Source organism: Sus scrofa, chromosome 16 (assembly GCF_000003025.6).
Source record: "Sus scrofa isolate TJ Tabasco breed Duroc chromosome 16, Sscrofa11.1, whole genome shotgun sequence".
Lineage (NCBI taxonomy): Eukaryota > Metazoa > Chordata > Mammalia > Artiodactyla > Suidae > Sus > Sus scrofa.
In genome coordinates this window covers 29103294-29130472 of record NC_010458.4, presented here as the reverse complement: position 1 = coordinate 29130472, position 27179 = coordinate 29103294, and the positions used below count along the sequence as shown (strand labels likewise).

Here is a 27179-nt window from a genome sequence, read left to right as displayed (position 1 = left end):
TATGCCTGTTCTTGAAAACTAGAAAATTATATTGGCCTATCATATGGACATGTGAATTTCAAGTGGGTTGGTGCATTTAAGCCAGTTTCTTATTCCTAGCATCCTCTATGCTTCTGCTACTCAGAAGTTTGTCCTGCCTTTCCTTTGCCTATGTTTCCCTCTCTGTCTCTGTCTCTATCTCTCTCTCTCTCTCTCTCTCACACACACACACACACACACACAGCTTTTGCCATATACAACGTATTATATACTTGTACTTATTTTTATAAATGTAGTGGAAGCCCTGACCTTTTTTTTTTTCTCTCTTAATACAAGTGCCTGACTTGAGATTTAATTGCTGAGGCATCCACTACAAAGAAAGTTATCACAATAAACACATTGACAGCCACAAATACAGAGCCAGGCCAAATCCCCACCCCAACCCCCACCTTAGTCTCCTTTGTTTTAGAGATCTTTGATTGCTATAACTGACTATTTGGGCTGCTTTTTTATTTTTCTCTTTCTGTGCTTTAAATTCCCACTTTATGTTTAAAAGCACCGATAAAGTGTAAGCCCATGAAACTCTAGGCCCCCACCCTTGATCCCAATACAAATAGAACCCCAGCCCTGTGCCCTCTCTCTCTACCTGCAACCTTGCTGTGTGGCCCCAGGTATATGCCATGTATTTCCAGGATCTGTAAGTAATAAATCTACCCCCCACCCAAGTTAGGTGATGGTTATTGCTGAGGACATCTTGCAATCATAAGAAGAACCACAAGGGCTGGTCCAGCCACAACACTGGCTATCAATATGCTGAGACCAGCACAAAACAATAAATTTACATAAATTTTATAATATATGCATATTTCAAGCATTCAGAAAAACTTGGAAAATAATGAATGAAAACCAATATATCCATCAGCCAATCTTAACAAATACTGTTATTTTACCATACTTATTCCTGATCCTCCATCTTTCCTAAAATAAAATGTTGCAAACATAATTAAAGTAACCCAAACACAACCACCTCACTCCAATGTTATTCCACTCCTGCCTCATCATACTGTAATATATGGGAATATGTACAGAGCTTCCAGTTCCTATTTTTATATTTTACCACATGTCTATCCCATTACCAATACTTAGATTTTTAAACTTACATAAATGGGATGATACTGACCATATCTTTCAACAATTTGCATTTTTCCCTCCAACTTTGTTTTCCTGATTCATTCATGTTAATAAATGCATAAAGTTCATTCATTTAAACACTACTATATTCATATGAACATATTACAATTTATATATCTATTCCTTTACCGCTAGACATTCAGGGGTTTTCCATTTTGCCACCATTACGAACAGTGCCATGAAGAATAACTTCATACACCTCTTGTGCACCTGAGTGAGAGAGTACATTCAGGGTATTGATCTAGAAGTGCAATTACTGTGTCTCAGGGGATGTTCACCTTCCACTGCACAAACTACCATAAAACAATATCCAAAGTGGTTGCACAATTTAAATGCCTGCCTAGTGACAAGAGTTTCCATTTCCCCCATACTAGGATGATACGCAGTATTTAGAAATTCTAATTTTTTCCAATACGATGAGATTAGAATAGTAAGTCCTTATTTTCATTTGCATTCCCCATATTGATACTAAGGCTAAGGATTTATATTGTTTTACTTTATTTCTTGGCCAATGCTTTATTTTCTGTGGACTGCCTTTCTTCTGGTTCCTTTCACGGGGGCCTCTTGGAGGAATCGGATAATAAACTGGGGTTGAAGGCTGGAGCTGTTTTCCAGTATCTGAGCTCAAGAGCCTTTAGCCATGTCTATGCCTCCTTTCCCCAAGCAAATGTAAAGATGCTCAACCTCCACAGCCTAGATCTAGGCATGAAATCACCCAGGCTGCAGAAGCACTACTCAGAGATCACTGCTCTGGCTTTGAGTGTACTAATTGGTTCCCACATAGAGCGCCTTCTGTCCTTCCAGCTCAACCATACTTTTAACTTCTTTTGTGTTATAACTCTTTTTAAAGAATCTGTAATAGAGAATGAAGGAAGAAAGTGGTTGATGCTTTAGTCTACCATGTTGCTAGAACTAGTAATCTGCTACTTTTATTTCATTGTAAACAATTATCTCCATCTAGTGTTTTGTGTTGCTCCCTTTTTCTCTCCCAGATACTACATTTGGAAATTTTTCTACTTTGGTTTTCTGGATATTTTAGAAAACTATCTAATAGCTAATCCACCATCAACTACATAGGAAAAGTAATTTCAACAAAATGAGAAGGTTGTGGAAGAGACTGTGAGAAAGAGACAGTGAGTTCTGTCTTTAAATCTTACCTGTACTGAAAATTGGAGCACTTTCCTGGCATAGAGACTGATTCTATTGGACTATAACCCATCAATTGCTCTTAGTGTAAGGTTTAGTTTTTTGATAAAGTTACTGAAATTTCAGATCAGGGAAGATTCCAGTTGGTACTACACTCAATCTAGGAAAATTTCAATCCTCCTCAAAATTGCTATCTTGGTTGTGGAATTCCAAGACATTCTTCTCTAGCTTTAAACAAACTTCAGTTTAAAGCCACATTTCTAGGCTGAAAGTTATCTCAAGGACCAAGAAAACAGCATATATGATGAAAACAGCAATCAAAGTTTCAAAAAACTTGTTATTGGCAGAGGCTTTTAGAATTCAAAAATCCTGTTCTCAGAGCTCAGATTTTTTCTTTTTCTTTTTTTTTTTAACTACAGTGGACCCTGGAACAATGCAGGTTCAAACTGTATGGGTACATTCATAAGTTGATTTTTTTTCCAGTAAATGCATACGACAGTACAGTGCTATTGGAACTGCAGTTGGCTGAATCCAAGCATGCAGAACAGTGTACGTGGAGGGCCAACTCTAGAGTTACACTATGATTTTAGACTGTTCAAAAGGCAGGCAGGCCTAACCCTATCTTGTTGTTCAAAGGTCAACTGTACCTGTATTGATTTACTAGGGCTGCCAAAACAAAGTGCCACAAACTAGGTGGCTTAAAACTGTAGAAGTTTATTATGTCACAGTTCTGGAGGCCAGGGGTCCAAAATCAAGGTGTTGGCAGAGCCAGTGTTCCCCTGAAACTTTGGGGGAGAGTCCTTCTTTGCTTCTTCCTAGTTTCTGGTGGTTTACTGGCAATCTCTGGCATCCTTTGGCTTGCAGTTGCAACACTTCAACATGCCTTTGTTGCCACATGGTTTCTCCCTTCTGTCTTTGTCTCTTCTTGTAAGGATACCAGTCATATCAGATTAAAAGCCCACTTTATCCTAGCATGACCTCGTCTTAACAGACTGTACATGTAGTGACGCCAAACAAGTTCACACAATGAGGTACGAGGAGTAATGACTTCAGTATAATTTGACTTGGGGGTGGAGCCACAACTCAACACCTAATACTATACATGTTGATATTTGTTAAAAGCTTAATGTTGATAGACTTATTAAAATAAGAATTCCCCAAAATGTAATGGGAACTTGTGCCTGTTCCTACAAAATATTATATGAGCAAGTGAGTATCCATGTTATCATTTTAAGTAGTTTTATGGTATTTGTCATGGGTTGAATAGTTACTCCCCCCCCCCAATTCATATCCACCTGAAATCTTGAGGATGAAATCATCCTGTTCATCTTAAATCCAATCACTGGCACCCTTGGGAGAAAAGGAGAGAACACACACAGACATTGGGAAGAAGGCCATGTGAAGACAAAGCTGAAACGGGAGTTATGTTGTCACAAATCAAGCAATGCAGGAGCCACCAGAAGCTAGAAGAAACAGTGAAATATTCTCCCCTAAAGCTTTCAGAAGGAACATGACTCCGCCAAGCCTTGATTTTGGACTTCTGGCCTCCAGAAGTGTAAAAGAATAAATTTCTGTCATTTTAAACTAAGTATGTGGTAATTTGTTACAGCAGCTCTAGGAAACTAATGCACTACTCCTTTTATAAAAATTGAAAAAAAAATTATTTCACCAATCCCTTATTGTTGAACAATTAGATTGTTTCCAATTTAAAAGTAACAATTAGGTTTAGGGTTGCATTGGGAGGGGGTGTGGGGGTGTGTTTGCTATTATAAACAGCAATGAAACGACTACTGCAGGTATTTCTTTGTGCAGTTATCTTGTAGTTTTATTTAGGACAAATTTCTATACATGGACTTGCTAGGTCAAAGGATTCAGACTCATGATACATATGGCAAAGGAGCTCTCCATAAACAGCTACAGCAATGCAAACTTCTAGAAAATGCAAGAGTAACTCCTTTGTCATCCCTTTCATGACACTGGGTATTACTGTTTTTCATCTTTGCAGGCAATGAAAATCCTCTGATTACTGTTGGCCAAGTTGGGAAGAGTTGAACATTGTAATATTTGAGACTTGGAGAATTAGATTTCCAAAATTTCAGAGAAAGTATTAGCATCAAAACTTCAGTGGAAAAAAATTAACTCAAGAACATAATAAGATGCTAAAAACATTGTACTTGAACCTGATAAAAAGAAATGGAAAAGATATCCAAATAATCTTAAAAGCTATATTCAACTCAAAATAAACATCGTCCAGTAATAAGTACTGTACAAACTTAGAAAATGGCAGCCTTGGGAGGTAATAAATTGTTACTCTTTAGGCACAGGGGGAGTGACTATTTGCTGCAAATGTTTTAGAGGATATTTGAGCACTGAACAGTGAGTTGAAGCTGATGAACCTTACATTTCCTTTTATTCTAAAAGTTTATGAGTCTCTCTCTTAGCGAATAGTGCTGTGGGAAAAAAGTATGAAAGAGAAACATCATAACTGAGGAAATTCAGTGAACGGGCAAGCTAGACCCCACACAACTCCTTAGTTCTTAAGAATATTACCATTTTGTCATTTGGAAAAAGGAAGTTTAAAAAAGAAATTTTAAAAAACAATGTTAATGCCAAATCACATGTGACAGGCTTAGAAGGAATGATTCATCGTGTATCAGAGCTGGGAAGGATTGTGAAGTTCTTTTGTCTAATCCTCCATTTATTAGATAAAGGAATTGAATTCAAGAAAAACCTGATTGGTCCTAAGGCACTTAGCAAGAACTCAACCTAGACTTTCAGAGCCAGCCATTCAAACTGATCCTAAAACTTGTTTACATTTTCAGGTAGCATGAAAGTTAGAAAGAATTTTCTAGCATTGTTCTTTTAAATGACATTTAAAACTCTAGTTCCAAAGGTTGCAACACATTATGCTTTACCAGAGGAAAACTGTACAGATATTTTTACTTCCTTTAGGGTTTTCCAGATACAGAGATCTTTTATTTTTCCAATTATGAATCATACTCAGGTGGTGAGATATGGCAAACTTGCAAATACATTGAAAGCCAGGATTTAATCATCTGTGTACTTGTGAACTATTCCATTCCAAATTAAATATATTTACACCCACACTAGCTAATCCTAAATAATTATCATACTCGAGTGTTTTATAATTGAAAAACCTGTTATTCTTTTCCCCCTACAAATGAATGTGAACTTAATATTACGGAAATTTCATGCTGAAGTATTTCCCTTTTAGTGTATAATCACTTTTCAAAATACCCCCAAAGACTATTTATAGACCTCTATATTAATTTGGTAGAGGATCATGAGATACAAATATAAAAACATGTATGAACTACTGTATGATCTAAAAAATGTAAAATATCATAAAGATGCATAGAGTAAAGGCAACAGACCAAAATGTTAACAGTGTGAGATTATCTTTTTCACTTCTGTTTTTCAAATTTTGTACAATCGGGAGTTCCCATTGTGGCGAAGCAGAAACGAATTCGACTAGGAACCATGAGGTTGCTAGGGCTTGATCCCTGGCCTTGCTCAGTGGGTTAAGGATCCGGCATTGCTGTGGCTGTTGTGTGGGCCGGCAGCTGTAGCTCAGATTAGACCTCCAGCCTGGGAAACTCCATGTGCCATGGGTGTGCCCCCCCCAAAAAAAATTCATACAATGATTATATATTTCACATTGAAACAAAAATAAAAATAATATTATATTCTACAGATTAAAAGAAACTGAAACATAAAACAATATGAAAATCTGATTTTCTACACTAAATCAAAAGTTCGTCCATTCTTAATCTAAGTGGATAAAATTTATTAATGAAATAGGATACAGTTTGATAAATTCATACTGGATACTTCTATAGAGGAATGTTTCTCAGAGGAATAGATACTCATCTATAGGTCCCTTGGGTGGTCCACAATAAGTAACTACACAATGTCACTGAGTTTGAATTGAATGTGGATGCTAAAGGTTGACTGTTTTAATGTTAATGTAGTACCTGGCATTAAGAAATTTATTCACCATATGCTTTCTTATTTCTTCCTAGCTGCCTGTGCATCTATTCAAATTATGAAGAAAGTTCCTGGATCTTATTCAACATGAATCTAGCTAGAGATAATCTTCAAACTCATATGCAACTGATTTGAACATTAAGTTTATGAATCCTTAAAAAGGAGAAATATTATAATAACTTAGTTTACATAGGGCTTTGCTAATTGAAGTTGCAGGTAACTTGGTTTTTCAAATTGCTGTTTCCATATTAAAGAGATTTTCAATTATAACTAAACTGAACAAAGATAGAACATCTGAGATAAACTAAAACTGGGTCTTGGCCTGTAGCTCTTGTCATGTTGTTTTTTTGGACATTTAAACATTTATTGAAATTTATTTCTTTTTTTTTCTGGCTTCTTAGGGCTGCATCCGTGGCATATGGAGGTTCCCAGGCTAGGAGTCGCATCAGAGCTACAGTTGCCAGCCTATACCACAGCCACATCAACACAGGATCCAAGCCACATCTACCACCTACACCACAGCTCACGGCAATGCCAGATCTCTGACCCACTGAGCAAGGCCAGGGGTCAAACCTGTGTCCTCATGGATACTAGTCAGATTCCTTTCCACTACACCACAATGGGAACTCCTGAAATTTATTCTAATTTCAAATACATTTACAAATATCACCCTCTTATGAAGAATGGCCAATTTTAAAATGAGCACCTATAAAAGAGAACTGTATAATTCTCAGAAATATGATGTTTTTGTACCTTGAAAATCCTGTGCAAAAAGAAAGTAAGATAAAATGTTGTGTGCAATAGCTAGCAGTTTATAGACACACATTTCCACTGATTACCCACTGGCATATTATTAATCAACATCAAAAATATCAACTAAGCCACAACTTACATAAAGATCATTAAAGAGAGCACTACAGATGGGCTATCCAGTGACACCCAGAACGAGAACAAATGGGATTCCAAATACCTAGTTTGATCCTTCATTTCCTTCCCTAGTAGTCTCCTTATTTCTAAGCTCTTATATTTAATTAACATATATATCCTTATTTATCCTTCCTCCACACTATTTCCATTGTTTCCAGGCATGGGTAAATACCAACTCCACTTTACTGGTGATGGCAGTGTAGCAAAGTTAATAAAGACAACATTCACTGTAGATATTTTATTCTGACTTTGCAATTCAGTAATTCTCTCTTCAGTGGTGTTTATAATCTCTTGGTAGGCAGACTCTAAGGTGGTCCCCAATGATTCACACCTCCTCCTATTCATGCCCCTGTGCAATCCCCTCTCCTTGATTAAGGACTGGACATACTGACTTGGCTTCTGACCAATAACCTTGCCTGCAGACTCTATAGGATGTGCTATAAACAGCTTTAATGGAGCGGCCCATAAGACAAGGAATTGAAGGATGTCCCAACCCAAAAGCCAGTAAGGACTGAGGTCCTCAGTCCAACAACCTGCTAGCAACTACATAAATGTGAAGCAGATCTTTCCCTACCTGAGATTTTGATGACATCCTTCCTCTGACCAATACTTTGATTGCAGCCTTGTGAGATACTCTGAAGCAGAGGACCCAGTTAAGCCATGGCTCAACTCCTGACCCAAAGAAACTGTGAGGTAAGAAGTGGGGTCAAATCAGAACTGCAGCTGCCAGCCTACACCAAAGGCATAGCAACACTGGATCCCAGACACATCTGTGATCTATACCACAGCCTGTGGCAATGCAGGATCCTTAACCCACTGAGCAAGGCCAAGAATTAAACCCATATCTTCACAGAAACAACCCTGGGTCCTTAAGCCACTAAGCCACAACAGGAACTCCAAGCTATTTTTCAAAGTGATAAAAAATACGATTAAAATGAAAAAATTAATTCACAATTACACAAAAATTCACACATAAATATGAAATGTGTAGAACTCTGCATAAAGACAACTTTAGCTTTGTTGAGACAGAAAAAGTACAAATAAATAAGTATATGCAGTTTCAAACTAGAAAGACTATCTTAAGTTCATTAATTCGCATCTATTCAACAAACTTTTGAGTGCTTACCTATATTATTCTAGCTAAGCTACATATAATGCATCAGTTTTATTATTAATCTGTGAAACCTTGCTAAAGTCACTTTAATTCCTCTATGTGCATAATATTGTTCCTGATTTAAAGGGGTTTGTGTAGGGTTTTGAAACCCTATGCTATGCTATTATAAAAAAAAAATTAAAGAAAAAATACAACAAAACATCTAAATATTCTCAAACATCTGAATTACTATCTTTATGCTATTTTTAAAACCACATGAATTCAACACCCACTCCTGATAAAAACTCTCCAGAGAGTGGGCATAGAGGGGAACTATCTCAATATAATAAAAGCCCTTTATGACAAACACACAGCTAACATCATTCTCAAAAGTGAAAAACTAAAAGCATTTCCACTAAAATCAGGAATAAAACAAGGATGTCCACTTTCACCAAAGTTACTCAACATAGTTTTGGAATTCCAGCCATGGCAATAAGAAAAGAAAAAGAAATAAAGGGATTCCAAATTGGAAAAGAAGACACGAAGCTATCATTGTTTGCAGATGACATGATACTATACCTAGAAAATCCTAAAGAACTACCAGAAAACTGTTAGAGCTCATCAATGAATTTGGTAAAGTTGCAGGACATAAAATCAATACACAGAAATCAACTGCATTTTTCTATATGCTAACAATGAAAGATCAGAAAGAGAAATTAGGGAAATCATACTATTTACCATTGCCAAAAAAAGAATAAAATACTTAGGAATAAACCTACCTAAAGACACAAAAGACCTGTACTCTGAAAACTGTAAGATGATGAAAGAAAGCAAAGATGACACAAATAGATGTAAAGATACACTATGCTCTTGGATTAGAAGAATCATTATAGGAGTTCCTGTTGTGGCTCAGTGGTTAAGGAATCTGACTAGGAATCATGAGGTTTCGGGTTCGATCCCTGGCCTTGCTCAGTGGGTTAAGGATCCAGCTTTGCCATGAGCTGTGGTGTAGGTCACAGACGTGGCTCAGATCCCGCATTGCTGTGGCCCTGGCATAGGCTGGCAGCTACAGCTCCGATTCGACCCCTAGCCTGGGAAATTCTATATGCCACGGGAGCAGCCCTAGAAAAGGCAAAAAGACCAAGGGGAAAAAAAAAAAAAAAAGAATCATTATAGTCAAAATGACCATACTAAGGCGATCTACAAATTCAGTGTAATCTCTATCAAATTACCACTGACATTCTTTTTAGAACTAGAACAAAATATTTTAAAATTTGTATGGAACTACAAAACACCCTGAATAGCAAAAGCAATATTGAAAAGAAAAAAATAGAACTACGGGAATCAGGCACCCTGTTCTAACACCATACACAAAAATAAACTCAAAATGGATTAAAGACCTAAATGTAAGGCCAGATACTATAAGACTCCTAGAGGAAAAAATGGGCAGAATGGTCTTTAATATAAATCACAGCAACATCTTGTTTGATCCACCCTAGAGTAATGACAATAAAAACAAAAATAAACCAGTGGGACCTAATTAAACTCAAAAGTTTCTGCACAGCAAAGAAAACAATTAAAAAAAAAAAAAAAGACAACCACAGAACAGGAGAAAATCTTTGCAAATGATTTAACTGACAAAGATTTAATCTCCAGTATATACAAACAACTCATTCAACCACAACAACAACAACAAAAACCCTTGAAAAATGGGCAGAAGACCTAAATTGGCAAATAACCAAAGAAGACATATAATGGCCAGCAGGCACATGAAAAAAAGCTGCTCAACATCGCTAAATAGTAGGGAAATGCAAATCAAAACTACAATGAGGTACCACCTCACACCACTTAGAGTGGTTATCATTAAGAAGTCAACAAACAACAAATGCTGAAGAGGATGTGTAGAAAAGGGAAACCTCCTTCACTGCTGGTGGGAATGTAAGTTGGTATAGCCAGCATGGAAAACAGTATGGAAGTACCTCAGAAAACTAAACATAGAGTACTGATATGATCCAGCAATCCCACTCCTAGGCATATATCTGGACAAAACTTTCATTCAAAAAGATACATGCACCTGTATATTTACTGCAGCACTGTTCACAATAGCCAAGACATGGAAACAACCTAAATGTCCATCAACAGATGAATGCATTAAGAAGATATCGTACATACACACAATGGAATACTATTCAGCCATAAAAAGGACAAAATAATGCCATTTGCAGCAACACGAATGGAACTAGAGATTCTCATACTAATGGAAGTAAGTCAGAAAAAGACAAACACCATATGATATCATTTATATGTGGAGTCTAAAATAAGACAGATGATCTATCTATGAAACAGATCTTGGATGTGGAGGGCAAACCTGTGTTTGCAGGGAGGGAGGGAAGTGGGGAGACTGACAGGGGAGTCTGGGGGTTGGTAGATGCAGGCTGTTACTTTTAGAACAGATGGGAGTTGAGGTCCTGCTGTATAGCACAGGGAACTGTATTCAGTCTCTTGGGTAAGAACCTGATGGAAAATGAAAAATATGGGTGTGTATGGGTGGCTGGGTCACTTTGCTGTATAGCAGAAACTGAAGGAACACTGTTAATCAACTATACTTTAATAAAATAATAATAAAAAAACATGAAACTGACCAGGACCATGTGGAGACTTCCAGGGCACAAAATCCCCATATTCCCTACACCTCCTGTTTATAGAAAAGCTTTTGCCACCGAGGCCTTCCCTGAGCTCCAAAGCAAATTTAATCAGAGAAATGAGACAGTGCAGAAGCAAAGGAAAGCAGTCAAGCAAGACAAAATAATAGTTTAACCACAAAACAAAGATTTGTACTTCCTCCTCAAGGGCTATATATAATATCCCGAGCTGTATCTTTCAGTTGTTTTGCAGATACTAAAACCCCCACCAGGTAGAAAAAGTTAACTACATGATGACCCCTAGTACATAGACCACAGATCGGTTAGAATCAGAAGGCTGATGATGTTGACTCCCAAAATACCACCTGGTTACCTCACCATGACCCAATCAGAAGTCCACAAGCTGATCAGGTGCCCTGCTTCCCTCTTCCCTAGCCTCCAAGAAGCTAGAATTCTACCCCAAATTGAAATGGTAATTTAAGACATTAGTCCTCCATCTTCTCAGTCCACCGGCTTTTGAATAAAGTCATTTTGCCTTGTGCCATCACCTTGTCTCTGGACTTATTGGCCTGTCATGAAGTGAATAGTATGAGCTTACACACACACACACACACACACACACACACAGACACAATTAATATTAGGTGTTGAAGACTGGTCAGTCTCACCAATCATATAAAAATACAAGTATTTTTAGATCAATATAGCATACCTAAAATTCAATCTTTTAGTGATGTATTTTGAGCAGAATGAGAGGTCTAATCACAGTGAACATAATAAATACATCTCAAAATAAATGCATTTACTATTTGATGGAAATCTTATTATCAAATTTCCTTTTATTTTTCCTTCAGTGAAATTTAAGTACTCCCAAAGTCCTGAATCTAATGTTTGTTCTTAGTTTTCCAACAGCTGTGATTTGTCTTCTTTTGGTCTATTCAGTAAAAATTGAACTAACTGAAGTAAAACATCATCATTAAAACCTTTCACATTATTATCTTCAATTGTTTCATAAAGAGGCTTACTTTGTGTCCCCCAACATATATTTTTACGAGGATTATTTTGATCAGCTTGTGCAGTCAATGCCAAAGTATTTAACTGGTAGCAGAAAAAGGAGAAGTATTTTCCATCTGTGATCACACCCTGGGAGACAAAAGGCCGAGTAACATCTGCTTCGCTCCAGAATCCTGTAGAAGAAAGTTACGCTGAAGCTTATATATAGAATATATATCGCAAAACACAACACACATTGGAGATGAAATACTTCCTAAAATCTAGACATTTTACCTACCAAGTTCCAACAATCTCAAAGTTTTCCCTATATTTTCCATTCTAATCCTACATTCCATTTCTGCATCAAGAATTATTTCCTTCCTTCTAGTATCCTCAAGCTCATGATATACCTTTTCAACAATTAGCACTTCAGCAGCTTTCAACCTTAACTCATTTCATCTAAGAAGAACAGCAAGCTCCATCTATGCAGATCTCTCCTATATCTGGTACTAAACTACATCTTTATTCACCAATCTCAAATATATTCAAATCTTTCTTATACCAGCATCTACTACCCAATAACCATTACAGTTATTTGCTTCACAAAATCTACAACAACAAAAAAGCTTCAGAAAAAAACTTCACCTTCTAAGAACTTCAACTATGTAGTTACATGAATTCTATGTCCTAATTCATAATTCAAAGTTGTTTTTATAGGTGGCTTTCATTTTGCCTAGTGTCTCTTGAGTCATCATAAGTTTCCAGGATATCTTAATACCTTTACTCGAGTTTTGTGGCTGCTTCTTGTTCCAGGCTGACTGGCTTTAATACTTTTAAATCCAACTGCCAGAGCCAAGCAATAACTTGTAAATTTTACCACATATATTTTATATCAGCTTTAATGATGAAACCCAATAAGTAATATTGTTAAAATACAGATTTATACTGTAAAAAGAAGTACTTTTGTCTTTTATAAACAGTGCTATTCTAACATTTTTAAGAAAGTTTCCGCTTACTTTTTCTGATTCTATCTACTCTTATTCCTACAATCTCCATTTATTTATTCCTATTATAAACATAAATCAACAACTGTTGAATATAAGGTTAGAATATATTGTAAAGAAAAAACGGTGAACCTGGCAATAATTAGCTCTGTATTCCTCCTGGATGCTTATATAGGAGTAATCTAGTTATATATTACATTATTTCTGATTTTACAACAAAATTCAATTGCTTCACAATGGGCTCTGAAATTTCTATGTCACATGCCTCCGGCTTCCTCCATCACATTCTCCATCCCTGTCTTCATTCTCCCCTGCCCTTTTTCGTCAGCCTTCATGTTATTCCTTAAACACTTCAAGTCTGTCCCTACCTCAGAGACTTCCTTGCCATTTTTTTTGCGTGGAAGTGTCCTTCCCTCAATTTTGTGCACAGGCAGCCCTTCACCATTCAGGTCTCTGTTCAAATGTTATTTAGAGACTTCCCCTGAATTACTCTGCTTAAACAGATTCTGCCCCATGCTTCATTTATACCTGCACTCCATAAATCATTCCATCCCTCATCTAGTGTATTTTCTCAAGTATTACCACTAGATAAAAATCTTACATGTTTATCATCTTTTACTCTCCTCACTATAAACTCCAAGAGAGTAGGACCTGTCTCTTTCATTTGTCACTATATCTCCAAGGCCAACAGAACCCACTACATAAAAAACATAAACCATTAACTGAAGGAACACTCTCCTAATCCACATGCTACATGTGGCCTTCAAAGCAAAGAGTACACAATAACTGCCATTTAATCTAAAAACTTAACCCATAAAAGCATTTCCTTTTCTGGTTTCAGAAAGCTGCTATAATTTACAGTTGACTCAGTTAGCTAGTCAATGTAGGGAATTCCTTTGTGGCACAGCAGTTTAAGGATCTGGTGTTGTCACTGCAGTGGCCCAAGTCACTGCTATGACACAGATTCAACCCCTGGCCTGGGATATGCGTGGGTGTGACAACAAAACAAAAAAAAAAAAAAAAAAAAAAAAAAAAAAAAGAAGTGGTCAAAAACACCAAAGTGCCACCTATCAACTACAAATGTAAAATATTTAATTATGGATTTTAAAACAATTGCATTTTGTGCCAATGCAAAAGTTTTTAAAATAAGATTCAGCCTACGTTTTAATCCAAAGAAAACAATTTGATCTATTAAATTCCTAAAATATCTTCCAAGAACAATAATGCCATAAAATTAGTTGTACCTTGATACATAGCCTGTGCTCCAGTCCAAGCAAAAAGGCTTGCAATAGCATTAGCTCTAAAAACAACTTCGATCTGATCAGCACAGTTTTGTTTCAAAAGCTTTTCCCTTTTTAATTTGTCAGGTAGCAGATGAAACTGGGTATGTCCATAACAGAGAGGATCTGCTGTCTTTGAACCTGAAGAGCAACATAAAAACATTTCAGGTGAGACGCACATGAAAAACATGTGGAGCACATGTCCTCAGTATCTGCTTCAAACCCATCTTTCTCCTTTACTCATTATGTCATCAGCATTCAAAATACACAAATGGAAAGAAAGGCTGGTTTACTTATTTATTTTATTGATAATAATAACTTTCACAGGAAACTACAATCTGCTAGCTATCATCAAGCCCACTATAATACAGGCTAAGTCAAAAGAATATTTATGAAATTTATTTAAATTTTTTAATTATTTGTTTTCTCAAATTCCTTGGTCATCATTAGAAGTTTTGTTATTCTCCTGGTAATATGCACCAAAGGACATAAATACTTAGTGACTTTAAAAATTTCCTTTATTGGAGTTCCCGTCGTGGAGCAGTGGTTAACGAATCCGACTAGGAACCATGAGGTTGCGGGTTCGGTCCCTGCCCTTGCTTAGTGGGTTAACGATCCGGCGTTGCCGTGAGCTGTGGTGTAGGTTGCAGACAAGGCTCGGATCCAGCATTGCTGTGGCTCTGGCGTAGGCCGGTGGCTACAGCTCCGATTTGACCCCTAGGCTGGGAACCTCCATATGCCCGGGAGCGGCCCAAGAAATAGCAACAACAACAAAAAAAAGACAAAAAGACAAAAAATTTCCTTTATAATGCTGACATTCTTGACTTTAGTGGTAAAGTCTTTAACAGAAAGTTCTCTGTAATTCACTCTTGAAGACCACAGTGACTGAGAAAGAACTAAGAAACTAGTGCTAGAGGACTAGCATAAAGCTACTTCTTAAAAATCTTCAGAGTTCTCTATGGCTCATCAGGATAAGGATCAGGCATTGCCACTGCTGTGACTCAGGTTACAGCTATGGTGCAGGGTTCAATCCCTAGCCCAAGAATTTCTGCACGCCTATGGCCGGGCTCTCCCCTCCCCAATCCAAAAGAATCTTCCTCAAATTAGATAGGAATCTATAAACAAAGAAAAAAAACAGCCAAAGGATAAGACGCATGAGGGTAGACATCAGGCCTTATTAATTTTATATTCCTGATGATTATCACAGTGGCACAAATAGGTGGCTTTTGTTAAAAAAGAGCCAATCACTACCTCAAATCCAGTTCAACACCTGTATACTTTTGAAAAAACAAAAATTAATTTTATATAAATAACAAATCAACAAAGCCTAATAAGTATAACTATTTTTTAAAGTAGAAAAAAGTAAAAGTTTAAAGTGAGCTGAGAGAATATTTTCTTTCCAATTTTCATGCATATTTCAAACTAAGATTATGAATTATATTGCTCATGGACTATATGAATCTCTGGTCATCAAGAATTTATTATGCAAATCTGCACAGCACACTTTGAGCATATTTATTAAAAGAAAAACTTACCGATAAATATGGTATTTTCATATTGCCGTTTGAATAATGGAAGTTTGTCTGGCTTACAACTCATAACAGGGACTTCTATAGGTATAGAATAATCCAGTGGCACAAACTTAAAAGGAAAAGTCATGAGTGAATGCACAGCAACACCAATATATATTTTATTCACATTCCTAATTTTAAAATCTTAAAAATGAAATGTTACAAAATGATTTGATAACACTACCATCTAATGATGGGCCAAATCCAGCCAGACACCTGTTTCTTCCAAATGAAATTTTATCCAATGATTACTTTTACAAGAACTGAAAATGCAACAAAGACTTAAGGCCCTTAAAGCCTAAAATATTTACTATTTGGACCTTGCAGAACAAATGTGTTAACCTCTGACATGTCAACCTCTGCCAACACTCAAAATACTCTTGTTTTCTCCAAAAGAAATGTACATGCATAAAACGATTAGCTCATACCTGTAAAAATGTCTTGATTTAAAATTAGGAAGGGTAGCCTACTGTGAATTACAATCATAAATTATTATCGGTATTTCGATATGAAAGAGCTCTATCCAAACTTTTTATCCTACCTAGCCCATCACCTAGCCTGCTACGACACTTCCTCATCAACTGTCAACAAATACACATGGAAAAAATCCTTACCTCAGGGAGTTGTCTGGATATTCGAATCTGGTTGTGCGGTTTATCATTTATTTGGTATCGCAAAGCATCAACTCGACCCTTCCGATGACCACGAGGAATAATTTCTTCACCACGCAACCAGAAAAAGTGAACTGGGCGTTTACAATCTATCAACAGATAGTCAAAAAAAAACTCTTATCTGATAACTTAGATAAATCTAGTTATTATTAGAATACCAAACTCACCAATACAGAACTGATGAATGATTGTGCTAATTGAAAATAGCTCGAAAATTGCTCTTTGATGTAAGATAAAGAGTCTGAATTATGTGATATTTTAACTTACATGATCATGACAAATATAACCCTCAAAACCTTGTCTACTTGTGCCACACTGTACTGTAGCCAAAGAGGTTTCTCAGTTAAGAATAATCATAAAATAAGACCAACAGCAATATCACTCACCAGAAATAAAAAGTTTACTAGGAGTCAGAGCTGTCTTATGAATTACTAGATGAATCTTCACAATTATCCTCAAAGGTAGGTATACTGTTATAATCTCCATTTTATAGAAGAGAAACCTGGGTCTTGACAGGGTTAAGCCAATTTTCCTTGGCCATCAATTATAAGTAATCAAAGACTGATTCTTCCCTCAAGATCACTTCCCAACTGAGAAGTAACAAGAGCAAGACTCAATTGAGCACACACCTACAGTCAGAGTAACATTAATTCAATGGATATTTATTAAGATACCTACTGGGTTGTAGATACAAAATGATGAACACGTCAGAAACAACTGATTTTTGAAACTGTCTATCCACTAATTATTTTTCATACTGAAGTAGCTGATTGTTTACTGGGAACCCAGAATGGTTGGGTTTGAAGCCTGTCCTCCAAATCTACCGCTACAGGCTTTTTGGCTAGATAACAGTTTAGGTTTCTGTGCCTTGGGTCAATTTTAAGGGTTAAAATTGGCACGTATGAAATTTAGAACAGGGCCAGACACAAAGTAAGTACTGAATATACGGTAAGTATTTTAATCAACAGTACCTTTAATCTTCACACTTCTATGACCAAGTAGTACTAATATATTCTCATTTAGAAAATGAGAAAAACTAGGCCAAACAGGCTAATAAGATCAGTTTAACCTTTTGGTGTAAGAGCTAAAAAGCAACCCCAGGTTTGTCCTGCTCCCTAGGCGCCCCTTCTCTTAACCAACACTACTCTTCCATTTGGCTGGATCTTCACAAAGCAGAGTCCTGGAGACTTCCGGCTACTCGGTCTAGGGTTGTACAGTTACTAGGTGGCAGCACAGACAGGAGAACCCAGTTTCTGGACGCAGGCCCCAGCCAGGAGCGAAAGGACTGGGGAAAAAACTAACCAAGCAGAGAGAAAGAAATAAAGAGCAAAATTGGGGCAGAGATGTCCTCTACCATCCCCACCTCCCTCGCCTGGGGTGGAGGGCTCAAGACTTACCCAGGGCGGCGGCAGCCAGGACCGGGTTGTGCACGCTGAGCAGGCCCGTGAGAGAGGCTACCAATTGGTCCAGGAAGGGCGAAGCGATGGCCTCACGGTCCTGGATGACAGGCGCGCGCTTCTTGCGCCTCAGGAAGAAATGCTCCTGCAGGAGGCAGTCACAAACGGCCTCGCGCAGAGCCGTTATGTCCAGGGTGGGCTCTGGCTCCAGCTTGGCGGGCGTTGGCGGCAGGCCCGACAGGAACACTGTCTTGGTGAAGCTCTGGTACCAGTTATCGGCGTTCAGGGCGAAGGTCTGCGGATAAACTACGTACTTCATGAACTGCATCTTGGTGAGGATTCGCAGCTTCTCGTCCACTGACTTGGCCGCGTGCACTGTCGCCTGCCATTGCTCCACTCGCCGCTGCCGTGCCGCCTTGCTTTTGGCCGTCAGGGAGGCTACGATAGGCGGGTAGCGCGCGACTGGGGTTGCCGGGACATCTGGGCCGGTCACTTCTGGAGCTGTAACGGCGGCCTTGGCCGCGGTGTGCAGTGACAGCCCAGCACCTCGGAGCGGGAACCTCCAGCACCTGGCCGCCGCCATCTTTACCCAGCATTCCGGGCCCAGAGGTCAACGTCAGCAATTGTTCCTGCCCTCTTGCCGTAAGGACCAATCGGAAAGCAGAATCTGAGTCGGGCTTGGAGAGGCCTATGCTCAGTGGTCTTGAGAAACCTTTCGTCATCCACGTCTTAGCCAATCAGATCGCTTATGCATATCGTGACCCAAAGAGTTTGCATTGAAAGGAAGAACCCCTGCGCCAATAGGTTTTCTGCGGATGTGGCGGGGAGGCGTGAAACTTTTAAACGGTAGGTGCTGCCATCTATGTTGCATTTAGGATTAGAGCAACCTTTTTGCTGGAAAACCTGTGGGAGTATTTTGCGCCTAAACCTCTAGCCCTTGGCTAAATTTACAGGTTTCGTTTATGGATATCACATTACTTTTCTGTTTTGGTTCTTGGGGTTGAGAACTGTTTTTGAAAATGCTGTTTTAACATTTGTTTGATGCTTGGTTATTTTTTAAATGATGGAAGCATCACTCATGATGACTAGTGCTAATGTAGGGGGAAATAATTCCGTATGTATCTCTGTGCTAATTGATTTACAAAAAGAGAAGTATACTGTTACTTGGATTTAACTGAAAACAGGGAATAAGTTTAAAACGATTAAAAAATTGAGTTTAAAATTTTGCTCTGTGTTAAAACCAATTATTTCACCATGAATTGATTACTGCTAATGTGTGAGCTCTTTGAAGTAGGGACTCTTTTCTTTTTGTTTCCTCAGCGGCAAATTAACCTGTGCATTGTAGGTACTTACTAAATATCTGCTGAAAAAGTCATCTAAATCACTAAAAATATAAGCTCATTTCAGGTAATGTAATTTGTTGACTCACGTTCCTATTATAATTAGGGGCTGGAATATTATTTGGACTTACTGCAAAAAATAATAATTCTTGAGGATATTGAAAACCAGACATTATTGCTAAAAGGAAGTTATAACATGCATTTCTTTAAGTTATAACTGATATACAATTTATAAAATTGCAAGGATATTAAACTGACATTTAGAAATAATACCACAGATTCCTTACTTTTTGAGCAAGTCTCAAAGGAAGTGAGGAGTAAATCATGACGATACTGAGGAAAGTGAATTCTGACAGATGGTGAAGAGGCCCTGCGATGGGAACATGCCTGGTGGATTCAAGAACAAGAAAAGAGGCAGGTGTAGTTGAAGGAAGTGATAGATGGAGAGAGTAACAGGAAATGGGATTAAGCCAGAATGTTTAGTTTCCTAGACACAATTGCTAGGACTGCTAGAACTCTTAACTAATACACAAAAGAATGAGAAGCCATTGGAGAGTTCTACTCAGAAGGCTGTCACAGTGTTACTTAGGTTTTTAAAAGAATTACTCTACGTATCAGGCAGTTTAGACTGACTATATCATAGACTGGGTAGTTTAAACCACAAGAATTTATTTTCTCATTGTTCTAAATGCTAAAAGTCCAAGATGAGGGTGCCAGCTGATTGGGTTCTGATGAAAGCTTTCTTCCTGGCTCAAAGATGGCTGCCTACTTGCTGTGGCCTCATGTAAGGATGACTAACCTCTTCCATGTCTCAGGAGAGAAGCCTAGTGGATTAGTGCCCTATCCTTATGAGAGTATTTAACCTTAATTACTTCTGTATATAAAGGCTCTATCTCTTGATACAGTCACATTGGAGGTTAGAGCTTAAACATATGAATATTAGACTGATGCACTACCTACTGAGCTAATGAGGTGCCTAAACATATGAATTTTAGAAGGACGCAATTCAGTCCATAGCATTCTGGCTGATTTGGAAATAGACTGCAGAGGGTCTGATTTTGAAGCAGTGAAACTAATTTGAAGACAATTTGTCATATTTGAGGCAAAAGCTCATTGTGGCTTGAAGAGACAATAGCAGCGAGGATGGTGTGAGTGATCATAGATCCTGAATTGAATGTAGGCTTGAGAGAGTAGCCAAAATTTGGCACCTGAGCAGTGGAAGGAGAGAAGAAGGCTGAGGGACCAGAGATGCATTATTTCTTTAATCTCTCATCTTTGTTTGGAAGGGGAAAGGGCAATAAGGGAATGTGTTAAGACTGGGGAAGAATATAGGAGAATTTGTAAAAGATGTATTTATTTGATTGACATTCTCTTAGAAAAAAATAGAAATTAAGATCTTCACTATTAAGGTTCCCACTGGCCTTAGATTAAAGTGTTATGGTCAAAGACCATGGCATTCTCCAATGGCTTTTTGAAACCTCTCTACTTCATTCAATGAATATTTACTAAGTAACTATTATGTACCAGTACTGTTTTAGGTACATAGGCTACAGCAGTGAAATACAGACCTTCATAGAGCTTACATGTTAGTGGATGAAATCTAAACAAATTTGTCAAATACACACATTCTATGCTAGATGTTGATAGGAGCCAAGAAGAAACATAAAGAAGGGAAGAAGACTTTATTGGACTTTTGGGTTGAGTAGAGAAGGCTTCCCTGAGAACGTGATACTTAACATCTGAAGGAGATGAAAGATAGAGTCTTATGGCTATTTGGGGGGAAAACATTCAAACTAGGGCAAAGGTCACAGTGTATCTGGAAAGTGGGAAGAACAGCAAGGAAGCCAGTTGGCTAAAGAACACTCCCCTTTTGCCAGAGATAACCAATATCTGATTCAGAAATAGGTTCTGATGAGTTGGGTAATATTTATATTCAATTTGTTTTCCCTGTTGGATACCTTCCTACTCTCTCCTGGTTGGGCATTAGTTTTGTTGATATTTGGATGAGACCATAACTGTTCAGTTGATTGTAATCCTTACCAAAGCTTCTTATATTTCAAATTGAGGATGGGAGGAGGAAATGATGACTGAATATTTACTATCTATAGATGTGGATGAGAGTGACAGCTAGTCCTTTTGAACTGTTTCCTTCACATATATTTCTTACTAAAGGCAACGTGGTTGCATATTTAATACATTTACATAAAATTGAGAACATAATATACAGTATTACTGGGGAGAGGCAGAGAATGTGTCTAGGATTTTTTGATGGTTGGTTTAGAACCAACAGGGAGGAATGAGTGTCACATCATTCTCCAGGTACTATGTTAAGTAGTGTATATGTGTCAGCACCCATAATCTCACAATCACCCTCCAAAGGGAATATTATTCTTCCTGTTTTTTTTTTTCCCCCAAAGTCACAGAGCTTTGCTCATCAACACATGAAGAACAGAACAGTTAAAACAATTTTGAAAAAGAAGAATAAATTGGAGGATCAGTCTGTCTACTTGATTTCAAGAATTAATATTTAGCTTTAGTAATGCATGGAGGAAAGTTAGCCTCTTTGACAAAAGATGCTGGAACAAATGGATATTCATAAGCCAAAAATAAAACAACAAAAATTTTAACCTATTTCTTACATATTTTTGAAAAATTAAACTCTAAGTGGATGACAGACTTAAATATAAATATAAAATTGTCAAGGGAAAAAAAAAGAGGAAAACATCTTCAGGTTCTAGGGCCAGCCCAGGTAAAGAGTTTTTAGTGTTGACACCAAAAGCATGCTCCATAAAGGAAAAATTTATAAATTGGACATCATCAAAATAAAACTTTTGCTCTACAAAACATCCTGTTAAAGAATGAAAAAAATAAGCAACAGAAATTAATTGCAAACCATGTATCTGACAAACAACCAGTGTCTAGAACATATAAAAAGGAACACTCAAAACTCAACAGCAAATAAAACAATCCAATTAGAAAATAGATATTGGAGTTCCCATTGTGGCCCAGTGGAAATGAACCCAACTAGGATTCGTGAGGATGCAGGTTCAAATCCTGGCCTCACTCAGTGGGTTAAGGAACCATCTGACATCACAGTGAGCTGTCGTGTAGGTTGCAGATGCGGCTGGGATCCCATGTTGCTGTGGCTGTGGCACAGGCCGGCAGCTGCAGCTCAAATTCGACCCCTAGCCTGAGAATTATATGCCACAGGTGTGGCCCTAAAAAAAAAAAATAGATAAAAAACATGACTATCAAAGAGAATACACTGATGGCAAATATCACATGAAAAGATAATCAAAATCATTAGCCATAAGGGAAATGCAAAGTAAAATCAAAATGAGATTTTATTGCACTCTTATCAAAATGGTTGAAATAAAATAACAAATACTGATGAGGATTAGGAGAAACTAGATCAACTAGATTTGCTGGTGGGAATGTAAAATGGCACAGCTACTCCAGAAAACAATTTGTCAATTATACGTACAGCTATCATATGACCTGTATATTCTTGGGGCTTCTATACCAGAGAAATGAAAATTTATTTTTTAACAAAAACCCATACATAATATAGCCTTATTCATTAGAGCTAAAATTTACAACAAACAAAACACCAAAACAAAATCCAGGTGTCTTTCAATGGGGGATGGTCAGTATGTGGTATATCCATTCCATGGAATAGTCTCAGCATAAAAAAGAAACACTTGGATGAATGTCCGAAGAATTAGTTTGAGTGAAAAAAGCCAAGCCCCAAAGGTTACATGCAGTATGATCCATTTATATAACATCCTTGAGAAGATTATAAAAATAGATAACAGATTGGGGTTGGCAAAGATTGTGGAGTCAGTATGATGAAAGGGACGTGCAAGTGGCTATAAAAGGCCAACATGAGGGATCCTAGTTGTGCTGGAAATGTTCTCCATCTTGACTATATCGATGTCAATATGCTGGTAGTGTTATTTAACTACAGTTTTGCCCATTAGAGAAAACTGAGTAAAGGAGGCAGGAGATATCTCTATACTATTGCTTATAACTGCATGAAGATCTATAATTATCTGAAAATTATATATATGTGTGTGTGTGTGTGTGTGTAATGTATGTATATAAAAAATGAAGTAGAGTTTCTGGACTTAGAAAGAAACTATTGCTCTGTCTTTGTGTTAAATAGGCTTTAATTGCTCTGTATCTATACCTGTCACAATACTGGTAGTTCTGTATATAAAGATGTTCTTTATATGTGATTTCAGCATAATTTTCTCTGAGCAGTTTGTATTGAAATACAAATTATTTTATTAAGTTCTTATCCTTTATTTCTCCTTGTGTTACAGTAAAGGATCAAATAGAAAGATACATAGCTAGATAAATAGATAGATAAATTCCTGGGTATAGTAGCTTATCTATAAGTATTGTTTTGGGATAGTAAAAGAAGGATTATAAATTACTGTTATAAAAAAGGAGCAGTGGTTCTGATAGTCTGTCTCATTTGAGATCCAGGCCCAGTTCTGCCAAGTTCACTTTCCTTATAGGTTAATAAAGCCCACTTTACAAGTTTTCTATGGGGAGGGAATGAAGTAGCATAGGTAAAATGATATAAAACAACATTTGCCAAGTACCAAACACTTCATATGTGTCAACAGTTTTAATTTCCTCAGCAATATACTTTATTTTATTACTCAAATGAATTTATCACATCTGTAGATATATAATGATCATAACACTCCAATTTTACAGGATTTCCATCCCATAACCCAAGCACATCCCCCCACCCCCCAAACTGTCTCCTCTGGAGACCATAAGTTTTTCATTTCTGTGAGTCTGCATCTGTTCTGCAAAGAAGTTTCAGTCTGTCCTCTTTTCAAATTCCACATGTCAGTGAAAGCATTTGATATTGGTGTCTCATTTGTATGGCTGACTTCACTTAGTATGATAATTTCTAGGTCCATCCATGTTACTAAAAATGCTGGTATTTCGTTCATTTTAATGGCTGGGTAATATTCCATTGTGTATATGTACCACATCTTCTGGATCCACTCCTCTGTCGATGGACATTTAGGTTGTTTCCATGCCTTGGCTATTGCAAATAGTGCTGCAATGAACATTGGAGTACATGAGTCTTTTCGAGCCATGGTTTTCTCTGGATAGATGCCCAGGAGTGGGATTGCTGGATCAAATGATATTCTATTTTTGGTTTTCTGAGGCATCTCCATGCTGTTTGCCACAGTGGTTGCACCAATTTACAATCCCACCAACAGTGTAATAGGGTTCCTTTTTCTTCACACCCTCTCCAGCATTTATTGTTTGTTGACTTTTGGATGATGGCCATTCTGGCTGGTGTAAGATGGTACCTCATAGTGGTTTTGATTTGCATTTCTCTAATCATGAGTGATGTCGAACATCTTTTCATGTGTTTTTTTGGCCATCTGCATGTCTTCTTTGGAGAACTGTCTGTTTGGATCTTCTGCCCATTTTTTGATGGGGTCGTTTGTTTTTTTTTTTTTTTTTTTTTTGGTATGGAGTTCAGTAATATACTTTAAATCAGAGCATTGATTTTCCTAAGGTAGGGGATTTGCTTAAGCTTTTTTTTTTTTTTTTTTTTTTGCTTTTTATGGCTGCACCTGCAGCATATGGAGGTCCCTGGGCTAGGGATCTAATCAGAGCTACAGCTGCTGACCTATGCCACAGCCACACCAGATTTGAGCCGCATCTGTGACCTACACCAGAGCTCACGGCAACACTGAATTCTTAACACACTGAGCAAGGCCAGAGATCGAACCTGCAACCTCATGGTTCCTAGTCGGATTCATTTCCACTGTGCCACGATGGGAACTCCATGCTTAACCTTTTTAAGTGCCAGAACCAGCATTAAAACACAATCTCTGACCGTGAAGCCCATGCTCTTTACATCAGTGCTTTTGTAAACTGTAACAATGAGATTCAGGAATTCTTAAAAGGTAGGAAGTTAACTTTCTAAGATTATACGCAGAATTCAGAAATAACATAAATTGGGATAATATGAAATTCACCTAATGTGAAATTCATCTATGTGACATTAAAAAATATATTTTGGGGAGTTCCCCTCATGGCTCAGTGGAAACAAAATCTGACTAGTATCCACGAGGACACAGGTTTGATCCCCGGCCTCACTCAGTGGGTTAAGGATCTGGTGTTGCATGAGCTGTGGTATAGGCTGCAGACGTGGCTCAGATCCCACGTTGCTGTGGCTGTCATGGAGGCTGCCAGCTATAGTTCTGATTCGACCCCTAGCCTGGGAACCTATATGTGCCTTGGGTGAGGCCCTAAAAAGACAAAAAAAAATTTTTTGGTTGGGGGGAATCTTGTGCATTGTTTTGACTAGTCATGACTTTTCCCATCTCAAATATAAGTAATGTGAGGGGAACTGAAATATTTTCTCTTGGCCTCAAAAATCTTATCAGAGGAGTTCCCATTTGTGGCACAGCAGAAATGAACCTGACTAGGAACCATGAGGCTGTGGGTTCGATCCCCGGCCTCAATCAGTGGGTTAAGGATCCAGCGTTGCCATGAGCTGTGGTGTAGGTCACAGATGCAGCTCTGATCTGGCACTGCTGTGGCTCTGGCATAGACCAGCAGCTACAGTTCTGATTAGACCCTTAGCCTGGGAATTTCCATATGCTGCGGATGCAGCTTTAAAAAGACAAAAGACAACAAAAAAGGGAAAAAACAAATGAAATTGTTTCTCTCATCACTTTTATCCAACATAGTATTGGAAGTCCTAGCCACAGCAATCAGACAAACAAAAGAAATTGGAAGAAAAGGTATCCAAATTGGAAGAAAAGAAGTAATATTGTCATTCTATGCAGATGACATGATATTATATGTAGAAAACCCTAAGGACTCCACATAAAAACTACTCAAACTGATCAATGAATTCAGCAAAGTATAGCAGAATACAAGATTAACATTCAGAAATTGGTTGCATTTCTGCATACTACCAGTGAAATATTAGAAAAGGAATGTAAAAAACAATACCTTTTAAAATCACACCCCCAAAAATTAAATACCTAGGAGTAAACCTGACTAAGGAGGTGAAAGACATATAATGAGAATGATAAAACATTAATCAAAGAAATTAGAGGATACAAAGAAATGGAAAGATATCCCATGCTCCTGGATTGGAAGAATTAATATTGTTAAAATGGCCATACTGCCCAAAGCAATCTACAGATTTAATGTGATCCCTATCAAATTACCCATGAAATTTTTCACAGAACTAGAACAAACAATCCAAAAATGTATATGGAACCACAAAAGACAGAGAGTTGTCAAAGCAATCCTGAGGGGTGGGGGGAAGTAGGAAGTATAACTCTCTCAGACTTCAGACAATACTCCAAAGCTACAGTAATCAAAATAGTGTGGTGGTGGTACAAAAACAAACTTATGGACCAATGGAACTCTCAGTGTGTTCTTAGTCTCTCCTGTCCCTTGGGTTGGAGGATGGTCAAGAAGTGAAAAAACATGGCATGCCCTGGGCCAAAGGATCAAACTTGAGCCACAACAGTGACCTGAGCTGCAGAAGTGACAGCACTTGATCCTTAACCTGCTGAGACTCACAGGAACTCCCATTCTTATCTTCTTTAAGTCACACACTAGCCCATATGCTTGTCTCCAGACTTTATGTTATATGAGGAAACAAACCAACAGTACAGGTTCTTTGATATGTATATATATATATATATTTATCTGCAATCCCTTCTCCCACTTGTGGCTTCAGAGCAGCAGACCTGATAATAGTCTCCCACAGAGCTAATAAAGCTATAAATATTTTCTATAGATTCTTGTGTAGAAAAACAAAAACTAGTAAGATACTTTTATTTTTTCTCTTTGGGTAGGATAAGTTTTAAATAAAAACAGAATTAATCTTATACATAGAAAGAGTCCTTTAGGTCAACAGATAAAAATGT

General features: G+C 37.6%; 1 protein-coding gene and 1 long non-coding RNA gene across 11 annotated transcripts in view; one reads left to right on the top strand and one right to left on the bottom strand.

Moving 5' to 3' along the window:
• Window positions 1-19737, bottom strand: part of MRPS30 (mitochondrial ribosomal protein S30) — a 90130-nt gene extending 70393 nt beyond the window's left edge. For 4 of the 9 annotated variants that reach the window (XR_002339735.1, XR_002339736.1, XM_021076948.1 and 1 more), the window contains exons 1-6: window positions 17903-18602; window positions 16449-16594; window positions 15799-15904; window positions 14228-14404; window positions 12012-12173; window positions 7826-7937 (exon numbers count right to left, since the gene is read on the bottom strand). Coding sequence is in view for 6 of the 9 variants with exons in the window: in XM_021076948.1 (XP_020932607.1) it covers window positions 7826-7937; window positions 12012-12173; window positions 14228-14404; window positions 15799-15904; window positions 16449-16594; window positions 17903-18485 (1286 nt within the window). In the remaining 3 variants the exon portion in view is untranslated. Of the gene's footprint in view, window positions 1-256; window positions 12174-14227; window positions 14405-15798; window positions 15905-16448; window positions 16595-17902 lie in introns of those variants that run through there. The other 5 variants (XM_021076952.1, XM_021076950.1, XR_002339737.1 and 2 more) reach the window with 4 other exon arrangements.
• LOC102160325 overlaps window positions 18639-27179 on the top strand; it is a 49320-nt gene continuing 40779 nt past the window's right edge. For both annotated transcript variants that reach the window (XR_002339739.1, XR_002339738.1), the window contains exon 1: window positions 18639-18748. This is a non-coding gene — a long non-coding RNA (uncharacterized LOC102160325). The remainder of the gene's footprint in view (window positions 18749-27179) is intronic.